The 24,531-nt window shown below is 36.3% G+C and overlaps 1 protein-coding gene across 1 annotated transcript in view; it reads right to left on the bottom strand.

Moving 5' to 3' along the window:
* RAPH1 (Ras association (RalGDS/AF-6) and pleckstrin homology domains 1) overlaps nt 1–24,531 on the bottom strand; it is a 97,682-nt gene that overhangs the window by 20,392 nt on the left and 52,759 nt on the right. Inside the window, 4 exon segments of the mRNA XM_066278806.1 lie at nt 624–689; nt 2,191–2,312; nt 4,056–4,215; nt 4,656–4,733. Coding sequence (XP_066134903.1) covers nt 624–689; nt 2,191–2,312; nt 4,056–4,215; nt 4,656–4,733 — 426 coding nt within the window.

Genomic DNA, 24,531 nt, shown 5'->3' with positions numbered 1-24,531 from the left:
TTGTTCTTAGTTCTAGTATTGTATGAAAAGCTGAGTGCTGATCTTCACTTTCCTAATTGTCTTGTTGCTAAGTACGCATTTATTCAGGTTTTCAAACATACTAACTTCTTTGATCATTGTTCTCTTAAATCAGCAAAAGCCAAAAATCCAAAAATTCAATTCCATTTGAATTTGTTATATTACTCTTCAAAATAAGGAGATACATATATTTTTTAAAAATGATTATGCTTTTAAAAATTCAGTTACTTAAGACTAAGGCTTGAAATGTTTTTGTACACAGCTAGTTATCGTCAGACTTCTCTCTAGGGAAGCAGATGGCACAGTGCAACCACCTGCTTCACTGACCAGCCTTTTCTCCCACTCGCCAGCCCCCAAAAGCTCCTGCCCTTTTTAAGTACGCCGGTATAGTGCTTGGCAAGATAATAGTTTTAAAGAACTTCTTCAGTGATCTAACATTCACAGTTGAACTCTCTCCATCAGGTTATAGAAGAATATAGTCTTCTCCAGTTACAACTACAAAAATAAATACACCGCACTGACATACCTGACTTCAAACAAAGGTACTTAGTATTTTAATAGTATAATGTGCAGGAGAAAAGGGTGACGGAGGAGAAGAGTCATACCTCCAACAGCACTTCTTTGTTTCTGTCTGCCATCTCAGCTGTTTCTTTCTTCCCCAGAAGATAATTCTGGAAAAATGAATAAATGCAAGTTAAAGAACAAACCCTTTCTATTACTCCCTTGGCACAAGGGCATATATGATGTCTTTTAGAGATACAGCTACTCTGTGCCCATGTCTGCCTGAGCAGGGTGAGAAGGAACACTCATCATTAAATGGTTTACACGGGCCTCTTCCCTACCTTATCCATGTATCTTGAATTACTCCATAAACTACTCTCCCCCAAATCCTGAGGTGACACTACATGCAACAGCTGGCAAGTATGCTTTGATATAACTAATGAAAGCTACACTTACAGGACTTCAAAGGTTTACAAAATTATTAAATATAATAAAGAAGGCAAATTTCCTTAAAATATGCTGAGTTTAACTGATTCAGATGGAGAAATTTAATCTATGTTCTGACATTTTAGAGAGAGAGAGAGGTAGGAAGAATGAGAAATGAGAAGCATCAACTCCTAGTTGCATCATCTTAGTTGTTCACTGATCGTTTCTCATACGTGCTTTGACTGGGAGGCTCAAGCCAAGCCAGTGACCCCATGCTCAAGCCAGGGACCCCACACGCAAGCTGGCAAGCCTGCACTCAAGCCGGATGAGCTGGTGCTGAAGCCCGTGGCTTCGGGGTTTTCAACCTGAGACCTTAGTGTCCCAGGTCAACACTCTACCCACCCACTGCGCCACCATCTGCCAGGCCGATCTATAGTCTGGCTTTTAGAAAAGAAATCCAAAATTCTCTGAGACTACATTAATCTCATTTTGGTAACTAAAATATGAATTTTAATTATTAGCCTTATAAAAAAAATTCCACAATCACCCCTAAAAAGATCTGCTGGTATTCCCAAATGTATATTCTTTACTTAAAATAGCCAGTAAAGATGTGTTGTGAATAAACCACCTGAAGGATAACTATTCAATTCCTTTAACACTGCTATAATTTTTCCTCATCACTACTTTTTATAGTGGAGCTGTTTTACCTATGGATTTTTATAAAATATTCTGACAGAAGGAAATATTAACTCAAACATTGTTCTGGAATAAGCAAAGGTGCCAAATAAATTAGGGTAACATATATATTAGAATGTGGAACCATTTACAATCAAGGTTACTGTGATTAAAAAAATAATTTAAAAAAGAAATAAAATGTCAACTGGATAAATGGTTCAAATAGAGAAACTTAAATATGTTAAGTACTTTTCTTTAATGGATGAGAAACTAACCAAATAAGTAGCTACTGAACACAGATCTGGATTAGAGAGAGCAGAAACCTGAGAACTCCCTGGAGTCACTGCTGCTGCCCCACGGGCTCACCCCATCTGGCTGAGGGCTGGTCACCTCTTTGAGGCCTGACAACCTGGGCCCAGGAGTCTCTCCACCCCGGCAGTAGTGAACACAACCATGGGATTTTAATGTTCCAACCAGGTGGTTGTCAGTCTTTTCACTCTACTAACTTAACAGTAATAGAAAAATATAAGCATTTAAAAATTCTGTCTTCTGTAAGTTACTGAGTCTCACCTGTGGGTTTTTGAAAAGTGCATATTTTTCTATACGCTCCATAAATATAAGCTTGTTTTGACTATCTCTTGTCCAGTTAAGAAGATTTTCAACCAAGTTTTCATGGTCTTCAAAGATTCTCTCTGTCCCAAAATAAAGTACCAATATTTTATTAGTATTCATCAGAATTACAACAAAGACATGAAACTTTGCAAAGTAACTGACAGCAGAACCATAGGATCTTTACTGATAATACAGCCCTGGGCCTTTAGAGGTTATGTGGTCTTCTATATATTTTCAGATGGAGGACATGCCCTGATGGTGTTAAAGGGGCGTTAGCAAGCTACATGGAAGAATAAGGATGAGAGCCCTGGCTGGATAGCTCAGTTGCTTAGAGCCTCATCCCAATACGCAAAGGTTGTGGGTTTGATCCCCAGTCAGGGAACATACAGATAGATGTTTCTGTCCTTTTCTCTCTCTATAAAATCAATAAATAAATTAAAGAAAAAAAAATTAGGACTAGAATCTAGGTCTTCTAACTTCTAGGTCTTTTTCAGCTCTTAATCTTTTCCCATCCCATCTTTAAAAAAAACAAAACAAGTTAGTGGCATTTCAGAAATTCTGATACTAAGTATTTCAAATACCGTTATTTTTTGTTCCGTAAGACATACCTAAGTTTTTAAGGAGGAAAATAAGAAAAAAATATTCTGAACCAAACAGTGTGTTAAAGTATTTAATAGAATACCGTATTATTTGCTCCATAAGACGCATGGGCATTTTCCCCTCCACTTTTTGGGGGAGAGTGCATCTTATGGAGCGAAAAATACGGTAGTATTCAGTTCCTGTAACTTTTTAAATTTCCAAGATAATTTCTTCTTTGATCCATGGTTTTCTTTTGTTTTTGTTTCATTAATTTTTATTGATTGCTTTTAGAGAGAGAGAGGAAGGAAGACAGAGACAGAAAACATTGATTTGCTCCTGCATGTGCCCTCACTGAGGATCAAACCTGCAACCTTTGCATATCGGGATGATGCTGTAACCAACTGGGCTATATCAGCCAGGGCGATTCACGGGTTTTATTTTAAACAGACATATTCTCTAATTTCCATATTAGGAATCAAAGAGCATGTCCTTCAGATTGAACATATATTCAAAGAAGCTTTTCCAGGTACTAATCTTTTGAAATTTCTTAAGAGTTGATTATGACCTTATAGTTGAATTAATTTTTAGAAGTATTTGATTTCTGCTTGAAAAGAATGTATATTTTCCTGTTATACAGTATTCTAAATATTTAATTATTTTTCAAATCTCCTATATCCTTTTTTAGTCGGCTTGATTATATCGATCACTGAAAAGGTTCTTGATGAAAAAGTTCTACTATGAAGACTAGTGAATTTCTACTGGTAGTTCTGTCAAATTTTGCTTTATACTTTTTAATGCTATCAGATAAAATTTAGAATAACGGTTTCTTCCTGGTCAATATGGATGTTCTCTTCATCTCTAGTAATGCATTTTGCTTAAAGTCTATTTTGTCTGATATTAATATAGTTAATTATCTTTCTTTTGTCTACTATCTTTTCACATTCCTATAATTGGTCTTTAGTAAATATGTTGATCTATGCAGTTCTTATTTAAAGAGAAATACTATCTTGTTACCTTAAAAGAAAAAATAAAACTTCATTCTAGTTATAAGAAAATCTGAAGTGAACTAGAAATCTCATAATCAAAGAAATCTCAAAATACTTGGGGGAATAAAGGTAATGTAAAAAGCCAAGGTTATATTATATGAAGAAAATATAAATATGTCTCAAGGTATTTTTATCAACATGAAAACCATTGGAATTATATAGAAATTAAAAAGTAACAGAAGCAATGAGACTACTAACCCATTTGTAACTCAGAGATGGTTTCCACCAGTGACCAGTCTAAACTGTAACCGCAGTGGGATTTGTCCATCAGGTTGTCCAGCACCTGTCTCACTGTCTGCCTCTCATCCACCATCATTGTTTTAGAACTATCATCGGACATGTGGACTCTAATCACCAGCTATAACAGGCAAAAAAGGAAATTTAAGTGCAAACCAAAAATCAGGCATTTTAGAAACTTTTTCCAATACTGAATATGGTAATGTTCTCAGTAATGTCCTTAAATATAAATTAAAATGAACTTTATTACATTAAAAATACTCTAAAATTAGGTATCAAATAACCCAACTAAACTAATTTAAAGCTTTCTTAAAATTATTAATAACAGGTAAGATTATAGTAAGACTATTTTGTTTTACTCTTTTAGGATAACCTAAAACCAAAAAGTTCTTTCTTTTATAATGCACTTTTATCCACAAAAGATAGATGTGAAAAATATATCAGCAAAACATACCCCTCTACCGCTCCAAATCTTAGAGATATATTATATAAACAATGCAATTCTTTATCAATTCATATCACTAATAGGAATCCCAGCCCAGGAAAGAGCCCAAACATCACCTTTTTCACTTGTGCCTCTTTAATTTTCTCTAGGGCAACTCTGATCTTCTCAGCTTTCAATTTTGCAGCTTGTTCCTCCTGTGAACAAAAGCACTTGAGATAAACTAATGCTAAAATAATGAGAACTGTTTTAGAAGTCGTTTTATCCTTAAGGATGTTGCTAACATTAAATTTCAGTAAGAATATAACTTTACATACTTATACAAAGCACATTTAAAAAATAACCTTGTTAACAAAGTGAGAGCTCAGATATAAAGAAACTTTTTAAAAGATGTAAACTTGAAGATCTCTTATAAGACTAGATTCCATATTCTTCCAGAAAAAGAATCTGTGATGTAGTAAATTAATGAGTCTGCTTCTGTCAATCTGAAGCAGATGAATTTCGGGTTCTGGGGCAGGGGAAACATGACTGTCTAAGGGCTATCTGTGGGCCTGCCATTTGTTACACCTGCACAATCCCTCACTCTGAATTTACACTCCCTCCAAAGTGTGGCAATCTTTTGCATACTAATGTTTTGTATCATCATAAAAATAGTAAACAAACAAACAAAAAACCAGTATCAATTTCTATGCAACCATATAAAATCCTTAATAAGAAACGTAGGTACATTTTCATTAACATCCCAATACAAACAGAGGAGGCTACATTATATTCTAGGTTTTACTTCGCTCTGGAAAACAATATAATCAATGCCTCATGTCAATAAACTCAAATCTGTTTCCATTAATTCAAGTCAAATATGATTTTCCAAATATTTAAATCCTAGTAACTTCTATTTTATAAAATTTAGCTTAGTAATAAAATCATCAAGAACTAAAACTATACTTAGAGCATTTGTCTATTTTCCCCTAAGAACAGATAGCACTATACTACCGGTACTTACTTGCACTCTCCAGCAATAGGCCATAGTACACTGTAACATTAATCGCCAGTTGAAAAATTTATGTAAAAGTAAACCTTTGCTTATAGAGAATTACTTTCTAATTCTAAATTTTGATTTCTCTGGAAAATAACTAAGAAAAGTATAAACTACCATTTTGTAGATTCTTTTATTTACTAGTTAAAAAAAAAGAAGAAAAAAAATCTAATTATATCAGCCAAACTTCATCTGCGATGGATTCTGATTAAAAAACAAAGCATATGTTGTTTTTCTTCACTAAAAACCTAAAGCTTTCAGGGAAAACACCCCAAAACTCAATTTATTAATAACTTGATTAACTGTTCTAACTTCTGTTGGCTTCCCTGTTTCTGAACTGCTTCTCTTCCCACTTCACATGCGAGGCTGTCTCTCCTCATTTCAAGCTTAGTGTTTACTACAAAGTGGAACAGAGAAGAAAACAGTGGTTGGGGAAGACAGTGGGCTTGTTTGTCAGAAATCTGATCCTTTTCAATGAAAGGAGCCAGGGAATTAACATAATAACCAAGGTCTGGAAATAGTATCTGTAAACCCAATTAGACAGAGAACAAGGAGCTTTATTTTAACAATGGAGAATAGTAAGATAAGACCTGATTCTTAGACTATTATAGATATATCCATTTGATTAAAAGATTAGATCATCCTATCCCTTTATACAAATAAACAAAAACAGAACTATAAAATATTTTGACTATATATATATATCACATATATAATTTACAGGCAGAGAGAGAGTCAGAGAGAGGGATAGACAGGGACAAACAAAAATGGAAAGAGATGAGAAGCATCAATCATTAGTTTTTCGTTGCAACACCTTAGTTGTTCATTGATTGCTTTCTCATATGTGCCTTGACCGTGGGCCTTCAGCAGACCGAGTAACCCCTTGCTTGAGCCAGTGACCTTGGGTCCAAGCTGGTGAGCTTTGCTCAAACCAGATGAACTCGTGCTCAAGCTGGTGACCTTGGGGTCTCGAACCTGGGTCTTCCGCATCCCAGTCCGATGCTCTATCCACTGTGCCACTGCCTGGTCAGGCCGTTGACTGTATATTTTAACATAAAATATTTTTTTCTTAATAAGGCAGGTTATAAAATGAGAAGACTAAACTAGTACCAATCTAAACCTCAAAGTCTGATAAGAAAAAACTGGTATGTGGAATCAACGCTTTATTTGGAAAATAAACTTTTAAAAGGTCCAATTCTTTTATATTACAATTAATGTGCAGAAGTAAAAAAATAAAAAACAAACAAAAAATAACTTAGATGTCCTCAAGCCATAAAACATTTTTAGAAAAAAACATATTCAAAAGAATAAGAAGACAAACATAGACCAGGAAAAAATAGTTGTAAAATATCAGACATATCTAAGAAAGGACTATTATCTAACTCAGGGGTCCCCAAACTTTTTACACAGGGGGCCAGTTCACTGTCCCTCAGACCATTGGAGGGCCGGACTATAAAAAAAACTATGAACAAATCCCTATGCACACTGCACATACCTTATTTTAAAGTAAAAAAACAAAACGGGAACAAATACAATATTTAAAATAAAGAACAAGGCCCTGGCCGGTTGGCTCAGCGGTAGAGCGTCGGCCTAGCGTGCGGAGGACCCGGGTTCGATTCCCGGCCAGGGCACATAGGAGAAGCGCCCATTTGCTTCTCCACCCCTCCACCGCGCCTTCCTCTCTGTCTCTCTCTTCCCCTCCCGCAGCCAAGGCTCCATTGGAGCAAAGATGGCCCCGGCGCTGGGGATGGCTCTGTGGCCTCTGCCCCAGGCGCTAGAGTGGCTCTGGTCGCAACATGGCGACACCCAGGAGGGTCGCAACATGGCGACGCCCAGGATGGGCAGAGCATCGCCCCCTGATGGGCAGAGCGTCGCCCCCTGGTGGGCGTGCCGGGTGGATCCCGGTCGGGCGCATGCAGGAGTCTGTCTGACTGTCTCTCCCTGTTTCCAGCTTCAGAAAAATGCAAAAAAAAAAATAAATAAAATAAAAAAATAAAAAAATATAAAGAACAAGTAAATTTAAATCAACAAACTGACCAGTATTTCAATGGGAACTATAGGCCTGCTTTTGGCTAATGAGATGGTCAATGTCCGGTTTCATATTTGTCACTGCTAGCCGTAACAAGTGATATGATGCGCTTCCGGAGCTGTGATGCGTGCCTCCCATGTCACCGGAAGTAGTATAGTACGTGAGCGACACCGCGCTTTGTGGCTCCCCACATACAGTACTCCTCTCACTGACCTCCAATGAAAGAGGTGCCCCTTCCGGAAGTGCAGCGGGGGGGGGGGCTGGATAAATGACCTCAGGAGGCCGCATGCAGCCCACAGGCCATAGTTTGGGGACCCCTGATCTAACTATACAAAGAATTATTAAAACCAAAAAGAAAATGAACAACTGAATTTAAAAATGGGCAAAAGACCTTAATAGACAACTCATCAAAGAATATACATAGATGGCAGAGACTATGAGAAATGCTCTAATTCATGTCATTAGGAAACTGCAAATTAAAACAAGATACCACTACACATATATCAGAATGGCCAGAATCTGAAACACTGAAAACACCAAATGCTGCTGAGGTTGTGGAGCAACAGGAGCTCTCCTTCACAGCTGGTGGGAATGCATACTGGCACAGCCACTTTGGAAGACAGTTTGGTGGTTTCTTATAAAAGTAAACATGCTCTTACGATAGGACCTAGCAATCATGCTCCTTAATATCTACCCAAATGAACTGAAACTTACCTCTACCCAACAACCTACACATAGATGTTTATAGCAGCCTTATTTATAAAATGCCAAAACGTGTAAGCAACCAAGATACTCTTCAGTAGGTGAAGAAGCTATACCGCATTCAGACAAAATATTATGCAGTGCTAAAAAGAAATGAGCTATCAAGCCACGAAAACACATGGAGGAAACTTAAAAGCACATTACTAAGTGAAAGAAGCCAACCTGAAATGGCTACATACTGTACAATTCCAACTATATAACATTCTGAAAAAGGCAAAACTATGAATACAGTAAAAGATTAGTAATTGTCAGGGTTGGGGAGACGGAGGGATAAACAGGTAGAGCAGAGAGAATTTTAGTGGGAGAGAAAATATTCTAATAGCATGAAACTATAATGGTAAATATATGTTGTTATACATCTGTCTAAACTCAGAATGTATAACACCAAGAATGAACCCTTACATAAATTATGGACGCTGGGTGATACTGATGTGTTAATATAGGTTCACCAGTTATAACAAATGTACCACCCCAGTGGGGGAATGGAGGCTGCATGTGTGGGGGTGTTATATGGGAAATGTCTTTACCTCCCTCTTAATTTTACTGTGAACCTAAAACTGCTCTAAAATATAAAATCTATTCAAAAAAGGACTATAAAATTTAAATATTATATCTGACATTATACATATTCTGAAATTTTATTTTTATAACTCCCATGTTAGTACATTATTTAGAACACCGTGCTATCTTTTGAAGAGCTAGCATAAAAGGTCATTCAATTATAAGATTAGCTTAAACTCCCAAATCAGTTTCTCTTCCACAGGCTAAGGGGGAAAAAGATGACACACTGGTTTGAAGAAGCAAAAGACTCCAATAAATTCAATTAAAGGAAGGAAGGAAGGAAGGAAGGAAGCAAAGAAGGAAGGAAGAAAGGAAGGAGGGAAGAGGGAAGGAGGGAGGGAGGGAGAGAAAAAGAAACAAGAGATACATACAATCAATGAATATACATTAGACCAATTAGATTTCCTGGCCATCAAAAAGAAACCATTCTTAGGTAATACAGTGAGGTGGCGCTATTTTAAAACATCCAACTTCAGCTATTCTCCCATTTGCTTAAAATACTACTCTTTACATAAATTGGTCTGTGTTAAAACTGTATCAAATTCAAATTTAAGAGCTCTGTGCTTAATTTCAACCTAGGCAATATTTAATTTATTATTCTCATTTATTAGGAGTTTTTTGAAGAAACAATTGATCCAGATACCTCTAACCTTTAGTCACTGGAGCAAAAGTGAAAATGAAATGTTTCTAACTGCAAAATTCATAGTATTTTATTCTTCCAGTGGATGATAAAAGCTCTTGCTCAGAAAGTTTGATTTTCACTTACTATATTTAAGCCATAATCACATCTTTTAAGCATGAACAGCCCAGTAAAGAAAGAAACTGTTGTAAGTTAATAAGAGTACTGTGCAATATAGGAAAGATCAGTAAGTCTCTGCTGATGGATTTATAATATATCCTTAGAAGACAGCTAACAGTTTATTTATAAAGAAATGCAAATCTATGTTTAATGTCTGCAGCCCAAGTTTAATACAAAGAACAAGGCTTTACTCATCTCATTTCTTCTTGTTAAATCTGACAAACAGGTTTTAAGTCTTCTGCCCTTATCTTTTGCTTATCCCTTTCTTCACACTGTTTGTCCCACAACTATCCTAAATATAAGTAAAAGATATCTCACACATATAACTTAACTTACTCGCCTGCCCCTTCTCTTAAAAAAGCAAGAGACAACCCATTTTCTACCTGAAAAAGTCCTGTGTGGCTATCAATAATCATCAAATGCCAAGCCTCCTCAAATTTACATAAAGGACAAAAACTCGGTGAAGATCTTATGATTAAATGAAAGCCAATGCTGTGGCTACAAAGTGTTAGAGCATTGTCTTCAGTGTAAAAATCAGAATAGTTACAGAAAGAGTTTCAGTTGCTAAGAGACGGCCAGCGAATTCCTTCAACTAAGAAATTATTAAGGCTTTGTGCGTTCAGAACAAATCCAATTGAAATTAAGGGGCCAAAAGAGCAGTTAGCAGCTTTTTTGAGATCTAATTTATTTCACAGATTACAACAAAACAGTTACACAAATGAAATAAATATAAAGAAAACTTGGAGTGATAAGCAGTTTAATACCCATGAAATGATCTAGTCCAGTGGTCCCCAACCCCCGGGCCATGGACTGGTACTGGTCCACAGAGAAAGAATAAATAACTTACATTATTTCCGTTTTATTTATATTTAAGTCTGAACGATGTTTTATTTTTTAAAAAGGACCAGATTCCCTCTGTTACATCCGTCTAAGACTCACTCTAGATGCTTGTCTCGGTCACGTGATACATTTATCCATCCCACCCTAAAGGCCGGTCCATGAAAATATTTTCTGATATTAAACCTGTCTGTGGCCCAAAAAAGGTCTAGTCTATAAAACTGCTTAGAGCCAAAACAGTAACAAGTTTTCTCCCCTTAAAGAAATCATGAAATGATCACTAAGAACATTAACTAAACACCTTAAAACCTGTCACACACTAATTGGCTTGCTACACATAGTGTCTCATTTAATTCTCAATAATAATAATAATAGTAAATTCACTGTACTAAGACCCAGAAAGACTAACTCTTTCTAAGATTATACAGGCAGTTACCAACTGACTACTTGCTCTTTCCACTTACAATATAACAGCTCCTTTTGTCCTAGGGTTATAACACAAACTTTTGGAATAGCAGTAAATAAAAACGGCTTGTCAAAAATAAAAGATATTCAGTCATAGTAGCATTTTTATTTCTCTGAGGCAAAGAAGATGGTGGTCAACATTGAGCAGTTCTTGCAAACTGATGCTCACTAAAGAACCATTCTTCCATTTGACAGATATCTGTTGAGACTGAGCAGGCTTGGATAAGAGTGCAGGAGTACAGCATGATGGCAGCTCTCTTTAAGCTTATATTTAATGAGAGACAAAATAAAAAAATAGATGTGTGGCCCTGGCTGGTTGGCTCAGAGGTAGAGTGTCGGCCTGGCGTGCAGGAGTCCCAGGTTCGATTCCCGGCCAGGGCACACAGGAGAAGCGCCTATCTGCTTCTCCACCCCTCCCCCTCTCCTTCCTCTCTGTCTCTCTCTTCCCCTCCTGCAGCCAAGGCTCCATTGGAGCAGAGTTTGCCCGGGTGCTGAGGATGGCTCTGTGGCCTCTGCCTCAGGCGCTAGAATGGCTCTGGTTGCAACAGAGCGATGCCCCAGATGGGCAGAGCATCGCCCCCTGGTGGGCGTGCCGGGTGGATCCCGGTCAGGCACATGCGGGAGTCAGTCTGACTGTGTCCGTTTCCAACTTCAGAAAAAATACAAAAAAAAAAAAAATAGATGTGTCAGTTATAAGTCCTATGAATAAATAAAGAAATAAAGAAATAAATAAATAGTGACAAATATGCATTACCAGATCAGGAGGTTAATTTAAGGCTTTTTAGAATGATATCCAGAGATATAAGGGCATCAGCAATGTCCTTTGCCCACTGCTCTCATTTGCAGCAAATAGTCCTGTGCTGGCACTAATTGCCACTCCTAGACGAAACTGTTTTTTTTGCAGAGGCTCCCAGCTCAGAACGCCAGGTGGGATAGTTATGTCAAAAACAGTGGTACAGTTACAACTGGATTGGTGTGGGAAAAAGAAACAGCAACATTCTCTTTGCTACCTTGGCCTAAGCACAGTGCTGTTCTGTTCATTCTACTGTGTACTAACTACTGGAAGTTGCAATGTCCTAGTTTGGACAAGTGCAGACCAGAGGAGACTCAGTAATGTGGGCACATACTCTTTGGGTAGGGAGAACAAACTGCCACACAAGAGATATCCAAGAGGTCTAACCTCATTTTAGCTTCAAAACAGCCTGGTAGAGAGGTCACTGACATTGAGAGGCCCCATGGCTCAGGTTATCTAGGAAGTTCTGCCACTTCATCCTTGACTCCATTCCCTACCCCACCCTAAACATTTAGGTTCTATGCTACTGAGTCGCATTCTTGCTCAAATTTCTTATTGTATGTAAGGATGATATATAGGCAGGTATTGACCATATATACAGTAATGCCTCCACTTGGGTAATGGGAGAAGATGGGATCTGAGTAGGGGAACAACTGATGCTGCAGTTGGTATGACCATCTCTTGGGCAGAGAGAGATGAGAAGTTACTGACTGCATTTATCCAAAACTTGCAAAGAACAATTCTCCCTGTGGTAGGTAGACTGTTTTGTTCACCTGTATTTTGGGTTGTAAACACTGTGTGGCACATAGTACGTATTCAGTAGATATTTGTTGAATGGATGAAGTTATTCTCTTCAAGATTCCCATAGCACTCAGAAAAAAAATACAAACTCCTTAGCATGCCTCCAATGATTTGGTTCCTGCCTACCTCTCCAAATCCGTATCGGTACACTCTTTTCTTCTTTCAACTATTGTGGCTCCAGCAACAGAATCTTTTTTCAGCTTCTCAAATATGCCAAGCTATTTTCCCCAGGCCTATCTACATGGACCACTTCCCCTCACCCTCACAATGGCTTCTTTTCATCATTCAAGCTTTAGATGAAATGTCACCCCCTTAGAAGCGTCTTTTCTGATTTTACTGTCTAAAGGATATGTAGCCTTCCATCATAGCACTGAACATGGAATATGTCTACATTCTTGCTTGTTAGTGTTAAAATCTATCTTCATAAGAAAACTGTGAGCTCCTGAGGGGACAGGGGATATATGGCCCTATTTTATACATTGTTATATCCCATCAGCTAGCACAGTACATGACTCTACAAATATTTGTTGAATAAATAAGCAATAGAAATGATAAAATGTTATACTTAGTCTGTGAGCAGTGTATAAAGTGGACTGGAGGAGGGGTGCAAGAGTCCAGTGACAAGTGCAATGGTTCTGGTAAAAGGTAAAAGTGGCTTCAGGGTGGTGGCAATGGGAGTGAAGTGGCTGGGGGAACTCAATAAACCCTGCAGATTACCATGAGCTTCACCAGAGCTTTGAGGAAGGCGCCAAGAATGGTAGAGGGCTCAAACCTGGGCGCCTGGGAGAATGGCAGCATTCTGAACAGAAACAAATGTCAAAAGAAGATGTGAATATAAATTGTGAGGCTCAGGGTATGGAAGCTAAAGACTTGCGGGATCCAAGGTGCTGATAATCTTCCAGGAAGATGCCTGATGGCTATCTGGAAATCTGCTGCTCTCAGGTAGAGAGAAATGATCTAGACGCGAGATGCTAGTTGAAGCTGTGAGTGTGAATTTGAGGTAGAAAGAGAGTAAATAGAAGAGCTGAGGAAAAGGAAAGAACTTTGCTATGGTTACAAAGTACACGCCTATTACTGCTTAGACTTCTTCATTTCCCCGATCTTTAAGATACTGCTAACACATTCCTAATCTGATTTACGGAGAGAAACTCAAGCAAATAAAAAGGTTTCACTGCTGTCTCTGGGTCTTCTCTTTGAACTGCTTCTCATGGAGATTTTAGTTTTAGCTTTATCATCTTCTTTCACAAGTTTGTATGTTTAAGAATATATTAATTTTAAAAAACTCTCTGATACAATAACAAACTAGAGACATTACCTATAATTACTATGTATGTTCTTAAGAAACCAAGTCTGACATTCTTGAATTTAACATTATTTAAATCAGATAATGAAGTAAAGACATGATTTGAAAAAAGGCAGGAGAAAGCTATTCAGTCAGCTTCCTTCCTGTTATCATTAATTAGTGATGACAATGGCTAAAAGATTTAACATTGTAGAATACCAGCCTGATTAAAATCTAGCAGGACCACCCTCAAACTATTCTGAAAATGAAGAACTGAGAAATTAAAATTCAACATTCTCTTCGAACTTGATGAGGCTAATGTAAAGTAAGATTCTGTTTATATAAACAAATGTGTTAATTAAATAAATGCTGATAATATACACAAGAATCAGAAAACAAAGTCTGCTAAAAAATAACTCACAGCATGGATAACCATTAGTAGTAAAAGTTAAAATTAATAGCAATGATTTTTAGACTTTAAACTGATATACAATGTTAAGCTAGAAAAAGCACAACATACCTGGAAAGACTGTTAGGTACTTACTACTTACAAAAGTTGAAAACTAGTGAAAATTAACTGAAAATATGTTCTATTCTCAGTATTTTCTAATAGTCATTAAAATAATTACCTTTAGTAAGAGAAAGAAATATCTCTATTCAGCACAATGGTGCTGAAACAAGAAAGGACAATCTAAGAAATCTGAGAGTGTAATCAAAATCAGCAATTATATTCTACCTACAAGGCAATAAATATTTACATACAGGTGGAAAGAAGAAGTATCACCTTGGTCAGCAAATGAGAAGGTTTTCCTGCAATGTTTCTCAGAAGAAGGGAGGTTTCCCTGTCCAGATAGGAGTGCTTGTGCAGAAAGAGAGAAAAACAAAAAAGGCAACAGAAGTCAGTGGTTTTATGTGTTTAAAATATAAAGTAGACAAAGCAAGAATATTCTCTATTATTAATCTCATATCTTTTCTCTAAACTCACTGAAATGTGTCCAAAAGAAAACTTTTTTTAAAATGGGGAAAAAGAGAAAAGGAAGGCACCAGCATCACTGATACCAGCAGAGTATCCTAGCTGACGCTTGCTGATTCCTCCCTCTGGGAAAATGGATCACACTGCAAAGATCACAGAACCAGTCTGTCTTCCAGGGCAGTGTTTGTGAGTGCTGTGCACACAGCACAAATAAACAGGCATCACAGACCAATGACAAATATATTCTTTCCTCTTGTACAGCCAACAAAAGACCTGTACAGCTTTAAATAGAATACTCTTATGAGGAGAATAAGACTATATCATTTCTAAAACTTCTTCAAGGTGTTACTTTAAGTTGGTTAAATTAATTCAAACAATTAAGATATTTTCATTAAAATGACTGTGAATAACATAGCCCCTAACTACCCTTCCCCCCTTAATTACTTTTTAATAACACGCTGTAAGGTGTTTATGCAACTATTTAAACTCTATAGCAGGGGTCTCAAACTTGCGGCCCGTGGGCCGCATGCAGCCCGCAGACTAATCCACAAAGTTCAAAATATTTTGGATAAAATTAAGTAAGCGTAGGGGCCTACTTGTATTTTTCATTTCTCTAGCATCCTAGCTAGATATTAGCTTAGTTAACAGCAGTTGTGATGCGAACTACAGTTTCTGGTCGTTTTGTGACACTGAGTAAACTGCATGTACGATTGTGCTTGTTGTACTGATTTTTTTTTGTTTTCAACTGCAGTGAGAAAAGTGTTGCGTAACAGTTGCCTTTTGTAGACCTAGTGCGGCCCTCCGAACGGCTGTGATCTTGCTCTGCGGCCCACATGCTGAGTTGAGTTTGAGACCCCTGCTCTATAGTATAAATTACAGCTGCTTTGATATAAAATTCAGACTTGCCTCTCCTAAATAATTCCAAATTAGTTTTAATGCTATATAGTTGTTAACCTCCATTTAAAACAATACATGGTACAGCTAAGTGGAGTCATAGAAAATATTCTATAATTATATTTTACAAACCTAACTGTATAACAAGTTATTCTTGAGAAACAAATTCTTTTAATTTATGTAAATAAACATCAGAGCAGCATCCACTCTAATAAAGTTCTTTGTCACAAATAAAACATACTATAGGGGGTTCTCGGGTTATGACAGTCTTGACATATGACATTTCAAATTTACTATGCTCACTCGCATAAAAACTTAAAAAAAAATTAAGATGTGTTTTGGCTTACACCCTTAGCATCGTACTTATGGACTACATGAGTGAACTAGTTTAGTTGTGTGTGGCAGAAGAATACACGGTATTCTTTTTCTGTGGCTTAGTTGTGTTTTTAATGTTCTAGGCCAGGGGTAGTCAACCTTTTTATATCTACCACCCACTTTTGTATCTCTATTAGTAAAATTTTCTAACTACCCACTGGTTCCACAGTAATGGTGATGAATAAAGCAGGGAAGTAACTTTACTTTATAAAATTTATAAAGCAGAGTTACAGCAAGTTAAAGCATATAATAATAATTACTTTCCAAGTACTTTATGTTGGATTTTCACTAAGTTTGGCAGAATAAATCTTTATAAAACAACTTACTATAGTTAAATCTATTTTTTTATTTATACTTTGCTCTGCTACCGCCCACCATGAAAGCTGGAACGCCCACTAGTGGGCGGTAGGGACCAGGTTGACTACCACTGTTCTAGGTTATGATTTTACAACTGTGTTAGGATAGGTAAGTGACTTAGGCTAGGGTGTATTTTGACTTACACCAAAACTCAGGTTATGTCACTGTCATAGTAACGGAACTACGTTGTAACTCGAGGACCCCTTGTACTTAAGATTAGAAATAGTTACAGAAAATAATATTAACTTAATATCTACACTTGAGTTAGGTTTGCTATATATGGTATTTCATTGCCTGTATTTTTTTTAGCTTTGTTTTAATTAAAGATGAACCTTATAAGCACACCAGCCCCCTTCGCCCACTCCTGGAAAAAAAAGAACAACAACAAAAGAAACCCAAGGTTAAAAAATATTGAATATATTCATCAAGATTAATACTAACAAGATAGACAACAAGAACAGAGACAATTATCCCTAGGTCATCATTTACCTAAATGGTATAATTCACCTGAAGATAAGGATTAGTTGGCTTATCTATAGACACTATGTAAGCAGAAATTTCCAAAAAAATTCAATTTAATTTGAGGTTAACAATCAGTAAAGACCAAGGTGAAAACTGGGAATGACAATTAAAAGAGCAATGATAACTTTCACTGCTCTTACTCCCATTCATTTTTTGCTATCACACGTAATGGGGGAAAAAAGTATTGATATTTATACAATTATATATGTTAAACATATAGAAAATAACTTATTGAAAACTCTTTCCTATTTATCTTATTCACAAAGTTTACTTTCTCAGAAAAATATTTCCCAAATGAGTGGAACATTAATATTTAGATAATTGTATATAAATTTAAAAAATAAATCTGCTTCAGCCTATCAAAAGTATTATTTCATAAATATAATCCCAGACTTTAAGTTAAAGTTTAAACTTAAAAAAAAAATCTTACAAGATTTCAAATCACTAAAATAATCTATACTCTGATCAGTAAGAATACCTATTTGAAGACTCTTACGGTAGAATTCATTTAAAATTTTTACAAGGTTTAAATAGCTTAAAATAAAAAGAGGACAGTCATTACAGTTGGTGACTCCAAAATATGGCACATCTAGAAAATGAGATCACAAGTAATAAGTGGACATGACCATAAATGACTCTGTTTGAGACATATATACAATAGCTATTCATTGCTTAATCACCGTTAGGGCAAGGCCAGGCCTCTATGTTCCCTCTATCTAAGCTACAAGCATTTGTAACAGGAAAAACCCCCTGGAAATCTAGAAATCAGAAGCAGCAAATTCCTCCCTTCATTAAATACTTATCTAACTTTCCCCACTAGTGCCAGTCCTACATAGCTCTTCAATTCCTCAGGAAGGGGGTGTGGGTGGCAGAAGGACTGGTTACTGGGGAAAGATGCAAAAGGGATGAGCGGAGTGTGTGCAGTAGTAGGACTGAGAACAGTAAGACGCAGTGCTTTGGACATGTCATTGAATCAGCCTTCAGTCCTGGTACATGTTACTTACTGGTTATAAAAACGCAGAACTTCATTTGATTGGGACTTTTTATATTGTCCTTCATTCACCACTGACACCAGAAAGTCAGAACTTACTCTCAATCCATTTCACTGGTTTATTAGCCCGTTTTCTTACTCTCTTCCCTTTTCCCCTTTCTTTTATTTATTCAATTACTATATTTATAGGTTTCAACTTTGAGCCTGTAATCATGCCAAGCACTGGAGATGCAAAGATGACCAAGACATTTCTTGCTCTCACAGAGCTTAGAGTCTAGTAGGGAGAAAGCTGACAACTCCCTGATAGTGTGGTAAGTGGTATGGGAACAAGCAGTATAGGAGGTGGGCTACCTAACCCAAAGTTAGGAGCTCAGTAAAATCTCTCTGAAAAAGCTTAGCGGATGTGTGAAAGCAGCTGGGGTGAGGAGTAGACAGAGAGTAGAGATACCAGGGGTTCTCAATGGGGGTAGTGCTGCCCTCAAAGAGGCATTTAAAAAAAACACTGGGGATATTTTGTGCTGCCACAATGATGGAGAAGATGGCATTACTGGTATTTATTGGGAGGGAAGTCAGAAAAGCTAGATGTTCTGTAAGCATGGAACAATGTCATATAATAACCAAAGTCCCATATTACACATGAATTTTTAACATCCTTATATGAGAATCATACAAGTAGCTAACCCTGTTTATAACAACCTAAGCTTAGATTCCATATTACCTATAAACATGAAGTATTTATGTATAATTTTAATTTTCAATGAATCTTCTAGGAATGCTATATACCATGTAAATAAAATGAAGGAAGCCGGCTCTTTCTTTTCCTCGGAATTTACCAGGAGTTATTTATGTTAGAAAATCATTTCAGCAATGGAAACCTAACCAGAAGTAAGAATTGTGAGTACCAAAAACTAAGTGTCAGACTGCACAGTCCCATGCGAGTAAACAACAGGAGAGATTTGAAATTCCTCCTAACAGTATTAATACCTAATTACTAGTATATTAATGAAAAGACAAAAATGCAGGTATCTCACTGAGCTTCATTAATAAAGCTCGTTTAAAAATATTTTATATATTGTCTTATTTAAAATATTTATAGTACCATGAGAAATCTATATTGTAAAAAATGAAATACTAAAATCATTTTATCACTGCCTCATCCCAATGTTGTAGGGCAGGGAATGATTTTGTCATTGTGTAATTATAAGTCAGATTCAGCTCATTTACAAGAACTTGGTACTTCCTCATTTTCTTTTCTGTGATGGTCTATAAACTGTCTCAGCATGTTATCACTATTACTTCAGTTACGATCATTTCCCATTCCCTATAACCATATACAAGTATTATATCTCCTAAAATTTATCATAACATGCTTTAATTCTAAGTCCACTCATATTTCTACTTTCTTTTTCCTGTAAAAAATATTCTGTAAAAAAAATTAAAAACTAAAGTAAATAAATACCTTATACTATAAATTAATTTTTTTGTTATTTCTCCTTCAGATTAGGCATTAGGACACTAAATTCATTAAAAATAGCTACATAAGTTATATTATCTATATCAATTTCATTTGGAATAGTAAAAATAGTGTTATAATTTGTTATAAAATGGGGGTACTGGGACTGAAAGGATTGAGAACTGTGGCTTGGGTAGAAGACACAAGTATAAGCCCTTGCTGGATAGCTCGGTTAGTTGGAGAGTTGCCCAGAAACACAGAGGTTGCCGGTTCGATTCCCGGTGAGGGCACATACATGTCTTTCTCTCCCAAGGAAAAAAAAGACACAAGTAGATGAAAACACAAGCATGACAGTAAGTGTGGTTGATGCTTACGAGTGTAGGGAAGGGGTTGGAGAAGTTTTTTCTCCCATATACAGGATATATAATCCATTAGTGGTGTGTAAAATCAATTCACTGGGTTACCACCATATTTTTCAATGGTAGGAAGAAGGGAGCGTGGGAAGAAAGAGGAGGGAAAGAGAGAGGGTCAGAGGAATCTGATTCAGCTGGGTCGAGGTCAAAGATTTTTTAATGCTTCACAGATGACTGAAGCAGTGCTGACCGATGGAAATATAATATGAGCTTACGAATGTAATTAAATTTTTCTAGTAAGCACATTTTTAAAAAAGGAAATCATGTGTTAAGGTCATATCAGTATCTTTTATTTAACTGAAAATATCTACAACATTATAATTTCAATAAGTAATCAATACAAAAATATTAAGAGATATTTCACATTCTTTTTTAATACACAATCTTCAAAATCCAGTGTATATTTTATCTTTATAGCACCTTTCAATTTGGATTAACTACATTTCAAGTGCTTATAGCCATTAGAGCTAGTGGCTACCATACGGTGCAAACAGTGCAGCTCTGAGCATCCACTGACCAGGTATCTACTGACCCCAGAGGATACATTTTTTTTTATAAAAATAAATTAGGTTTTCAGTTAAACATCAGTGCAGAAAAATCATTCTACTTGATATCCCTATTCTGAAAAAAGCTAAATTTGTTAATATCTTAAGAAATTTACAAAAGCCTTTAATTTCAGAATAAAAAAGAAAGCATGTGGTTTCAGGTTCCAATATAGAACTCCTCTGTATTAGATATGCCACAAACTATATAATCTTACCATGTGTATCAAGTAATATTCAATGGTGCTATATCATACAGTTGCTCATTTGCTTTTGCTCATTTATTTTTAAGTGTGGTTTAATTTTTAATTAAGAAAACTGAGGTCTATAACAAGGTTTCACGATCAGAAGTTCTAGAGACTGTATTGCTCTTCCTTGACACTGAAGTAGTCCTGTGGACATGTTTACAGAACTTACAGCTGTCAGGTCAGCCTGTTCTTCTGTGAAGTCAGTATGCCGCTCGGCCTGCTTGCTGGGACATCTCAGAGAAATAGCATGCTGTGAAAATGCAGGAAGGAAGAAAATGGTAGGTAAAGGAGGTGGAAAAGGGCAGTTCTCATCAGCATGCAGGAAGAGAAAAGATCACTGAAATGAATAGCTGAAATAAAATGGCAATGAAAAGTTGCATGTAGCTTTCATCATACTATGAAAAAATAAAAAAGGTAAGAACCAGATGATTCTAAACGTTGATAATTTAAGGATGTCATTCTACTTTTGTACAGCAGAGCTCTATGGGAGAACCATACAGAAACACTGTCCATTACAATTCATGCTCTGAACTTCAACTGGGCCTTGACTGCTTTCAGCACTACTATCTTTCCTCCCCACTCCCTGTAAGCCTGTTCTAAGTAGTTTCCAAGTTCTCCAAGCTTCTAATTTCACCTTTCCACCTCTTCACATGATCTCACTCCTCGCATTACTAAGCAAATCACACCCATCTATCATGAGGATCTTCATTCCTAAAACGCATCCTATAACTACACCCATATTCTCATCCTTCTCTCCAGTTCTATATGAGTAAATATGTTTTTTCCCCTCCAAAGCTAAGCATGTCCTAGCTAGATCAGTGGTAGTCAACCTGGTCCCTACTGCCCACTAGTGGGCGTTCCAGCTTTCATGGTGGGCGGTAGCGGATCAACCAAAGTATTGATATAAATAGATAGATTTAACTATACAGTAAGTTGTTTTATAAAGATTTATTCTGCCAAACTTAGCGAAAATCTGACATAAAGTACTTGGTAAGTAATTATTATTATATACTTTAACTTGCTGTAACTCTGCTTTATAAATTTTATAAAGTAAAGTTACTTCCCTACTTTATAAATCACCATTACTGTGGAACCGGTGGGCGGTTAGAAAATTTTACTACTAACAGAGATACAAAAGTAGGCGGTAGGTATAAAAAGGTTGACTACCCCTGGCGTAGATCCTACTCACCCCCTCTCTAGCATATGTCTTCGATACTCAATTAGTCCAGCTTATTAAGGACCGAAAAATAATCAAGTCTCCTGGGTATTCTCTTTTTAAACTATTTTCTGCTTTTCACTGCCAAATTTCCTGAATTCAGCTATAGTGTACGTACCTCCTCCACTTACCCCTCAACTCTCTACAGTCTAGCACACATCTTTCTTTTCCAAATCTTTGAGTTGTACTGCATTCTGTAATTCATTCTCAAAGTCATCAATGACCTTTTAACCAAAATTTTCTATCTTTCCTATCATACTATTCACCATATTGTACTGAAACTGTTAGTTTGGTTGTCTATCTTCACACCTCTCTCCTCATACAATTTATAACCTCGTAAGGACACTGTGCATCATGTTCACAGTTTTATAACTTACAGGCCAGTGCAGCACCTAGGCGCTCAATGATTAACAGAATGTATGAATAACTACTTATTTTTGAACTTCATGACACATGCTTGGCCAGATGAAGACTGTTTTTACTTTCCTTCCTCTACATTTCCTCTTGAACATATTTTATAGCACTGTGTCAATCACTGCATCTATAGGAGGCCTATCAAATCTATATTGCCAATATCCTCATTCTTAGGAAACAAAGACTGCCATATTAAGGGCTAAAGGGGTATGATACATGCCAATCAATTCACTCTTAAATGGTTAAGGAAAAAAAAGATGTTTAAAAAATAAAGTAAATGTGGCAAATTGTTAAAAAATTAGTGAATCTGAATGAGTATCATGAGTTCTTTGTACTCTTCTTTCATGTTTTTGTAAGTTTGACATTTTTTTCAAAATAAAAAGTTTAAAATAAAATCTATTCTCTCACACCAGCTAACATTTTATTTCCTAATGCTTACTGATTAATTTAAAGTAAAATCTAAATCTAAAGTGTCCAAAAAGAAATGACTGCCTATGTACCATGTTAAACAGTATGAAACAATATAGTTATTGATATTAAAATTCAACACATCCTTAGCCAAAAATGAAAATATATATGCAAAGTGACAAAAACAGATAGAAAATTGTATGTATGCAAAGATTAAATGTTGTTACATTAATAAAGATAAAGAGATTATCAAATGATATAAACTAATGTTAATTAAGATCTATTTCCACAAAATATTTACTATTCTATAAAAATATTTCTCTCTCCCAATCTAATTTTTATCTACTCTTCATCACTACATTAAGTCTAAAAGTTATGCTCAAGACAAAATAAAAATGAAATTTGAGGGTCAATTCTCCACGTAAACTTTGTTCTAAATATTCTCAGTTTCAAAACTTCCATTTGTTATAAAACTATCAAATTCTCCATCAATCTCTCAAAAACTCTCCACAAATTCTGCAAAGTAAGTTATGGTTCACTACTTTTTTGAATTGAACCTGGAAAATGTTAAAATGAAGTGCCATTTACAAGCTAGAATCTTGGGCAGGGGTGAGGGGTGGGGGTGGAAAAGCATTGATCTGAACACAGGAGCCAAATCATGAATCAAGAAATGGCCTGTACCAAAGTCATGATTACAAAATAAAGCACTTCCTTTTGATAGCTAACACCGTAGATTACAACTGGAAAAAATGGAGGTTGCAAACACACATTAGTGTTTCAATAAAGCAGACTGACATTCCTCTTTTCCTGGCCTGTGTATGTGCTTTTCACACACACAAAAAAAGCACAACATGATGGGTAAGAATGGAGACCCTAGGGCTGGACTCCAGCGCAGCTATTTACTAGCAATGTGACTCTGAACTTATTATTTAACCTGTTTCTCTATGTATCAAATGGGGTAATAACTGCATTTATCTGCAAAGACCGCTAGATATAAAATTTTATTAGAATTAGAATTCAGCCCTCATCTGAATTTTACTTAAGCCTCAATACATTTAGATTAGAGGCAGCTTTGCATTAACAAATTTTAACTAAAGTCAGGAATATACTAACAACCACCACAAGATGGAGATGTTACCACATAAATCTTTTTGCCTTTTTTTTTTCTTCTGCCCATGCAAGTTCTGCCTCTAAGGCCTGGATCAGAGAGGGCTGGTCAGTCAGTCTAGCCTTGTCTTGATTCTCCTTCCATTCTGTAATGAAGCAGCATGGTGCTGCAGTATGAGCTATACAAGAATGTCTGGGTTCAAGTCCTTGGGAAAGTTATTTAGTCACTCTCTGCCTTAGTCCCTTCCATTGTGAACCAGAGGCAATTGCAGTACCTATTCCACAAGGCACCAGGCAGCTTCAGTGTGTTAAGACATGTACGCCCCAATGCTCACCACAGAATAAGCATTCAATATAGCAGCTGCTATTGTTCCTTTCCCCCCTCTTCTCTTTATTCTTCTCCTTTTAACAACTATTCTATATCCAGTAAATATTTGAATGCTTTTAAAACTATTATTATATTTTATAGTCCCTATTAATTTTAAAAACAGATGAATATACTTCTCTTATTCAAAAAAAGGTCCTTTCCTAGTCGTCCATAACATCAGAGAAAAGAGAAAAACAAAATTGACCTAAAACCAAATAAAAATGCCTTTTTACCTCTTCAGGGAAAAAAAATTACACAGATTTCTATGAAATACACAAAGAATCAGGGCACTTATGCCAGTGTTGATTGGGAGAATTACTGCATTTGGAAAGTGCTTGTGAGAACTAGAA

This window comes from Saccopteryx bilineata, chromosome 5, assembly GCF_036850765.1.
Source record: "Saccopteryx bilineata isolate mSacBil1 chromosome 5, mSacBil1_pri_phased_curated, whole genome shotgun sequence".
In the NCBI taxonomy this organism is placed as follows: domain Eukaryota; kingdom Metazoa; phylum Chordata; class Mammalia; order Chiroptera; family Emballonuridae; genus Saccopteryx; species Saccopteryx bilineata.
The sequence above is the reverse complement of the archived record's forward strand: the minus strand, read 5'-3'. Positions and strand labels throughout refer to the sequence as shown.